Consider the following 1371-nt stretch of genomic DNA (forward strand, 5'->3'; position numbering starts at 1 on the left):
TCCCTTGGTAGTTTTTATCTGTCTTTCCACTTTCTTTGTTTTTGGTGATTTATTTCTTGTCACTTGTTCATGATCTCTCTCTTATTATTAATCCATCTCGGATTTATTTCTTTATTTTTTTGTTAACTCTTTGATTTTTTTTTTTTTTTTTTACACTTCTTCGTAATTTCTTTTCTTTTTTTTAGATTGTGGCATTTGGGTGACAGACACACAAGAATTTACAAGATCTCCCATTGTTCGGAAAAGGAATTTCACATAATTGCATTTACAAACAGAAGTTTTAATGGCAAAATAATGCAGCTACAGATTTGAAAAACACGATATATTTTGCTATTCTTCGTTTGTTTTGAGGCTATACTATTCCCATGAAAGTGATGCAAGCAATACGAAAGAGGGTAAATGAGTAATTATTAATGTCCCTGTGAACCAAGTCTCCCAAACCCCGTCTAAAGTCAGTTTACCATTTGTCTCTAATTTATCAGGTTTTCTTGTTATTGTTCACTTACCCGATTTTTTTTTTTTTTTTGGGGGGGGGGCAATTCCCGAATTCTTCATATATTCATAGTCATTTTAAAAGAGTCAAATAGAGAACCCAACATAGAACACTAAAGCGCTGTTCTTTTCTTACTAGCGTTATTGACTATTCATTTATCTATCCTTTTCCACGATTAATAAAATTAATAATATGTTCCCGAAACCTTACGTAACTATTGAGTCATCAGTCAAGCATTGAGAAATTAAAGAGAAGCGTCCTTTGAACCATGTTCAGTTCAGAACCTGAGATTAGAACCTTTATTTAGACCTCTTTCTTTAGAACTTGCCGGAGAACACGAGGTCATGGAAGAGGTCACTGGGGCTGTTTGGTGACATCATCATGGCTTCGTCGTCCATCATGGGCATTTCTTGCCCCATCCGCGCAGCCTTCTCCCTGAGGTCGTTCGTTCATGCAGGCTTCCAACTGGTAAATCGAAGGAGAGGAAATGGATTATTTAATTTATGGAGAGAGAGAGAGAGGTGCTTACCTAATGAGGCAAACAAAAACGACGCCAGTACATAAAATAATGAGAAAAAATATCAGCAAAAAATAATGACAATTATAAAATTAGAATCATTATTTTAAACCCTCCAAAATGGCAACACGTACGTTCTTCATGACAAGCACTTGAAGAATCCGAGAGGGACACCGAGCTCCCTCTTCAGCGGGCTCTTGGCTTTCTCGACAGGCAGACACATGGCGAAGTCCCTGCACATGGTGGCGCCATCCATGAGGTCATCCTTGAGTTCATCGCTCACATCGAAGTTCATGATGCTCTTCGTGGTTTCACTGATGTCGATGTTGTTGTTCTCATCAAGCTGGGCATTGTTATTTTT

The 1371-nt window shown here is 37.7% G+C and overlaps 1 protein-coding gene across 1 annotated transcript in view; it reads right to left on the minus strand.

Annotated features, from left to right (window-relative positions):
- Positions 1-1149: 1149 nt before the first annotated feature.
- Positions 1150-1371, minus strand: part of LOC119582338 — a gene marked incomplete at its 5' end in the record, with an annotated part of 3423 nt that continues 3201 nt past the window's right edge. Inside the window, 1 exon segment of the mRNA XM_037930553.1 lies at positions 1150-1353. Coding sequence (XP_037786481.1) covers positions 1150-1353 — 204 coding nt within the window.

Source organism: Penaeus monodon, chromosome 15 (assembly GCF_015228065.2).
Source record: "Penaeus monodon isolate SGIC_2016 chromosome 15, NSTDA_Pmon_1, whole genome shotgun sequence".
NCBI classification, from domain to species: domain Eukaryota; kingdom Metazoa; phylum Arthropoda; class Malacostraca; order Decapoda; family Penaeidae; genus Penaeus; species Penaeus monodon.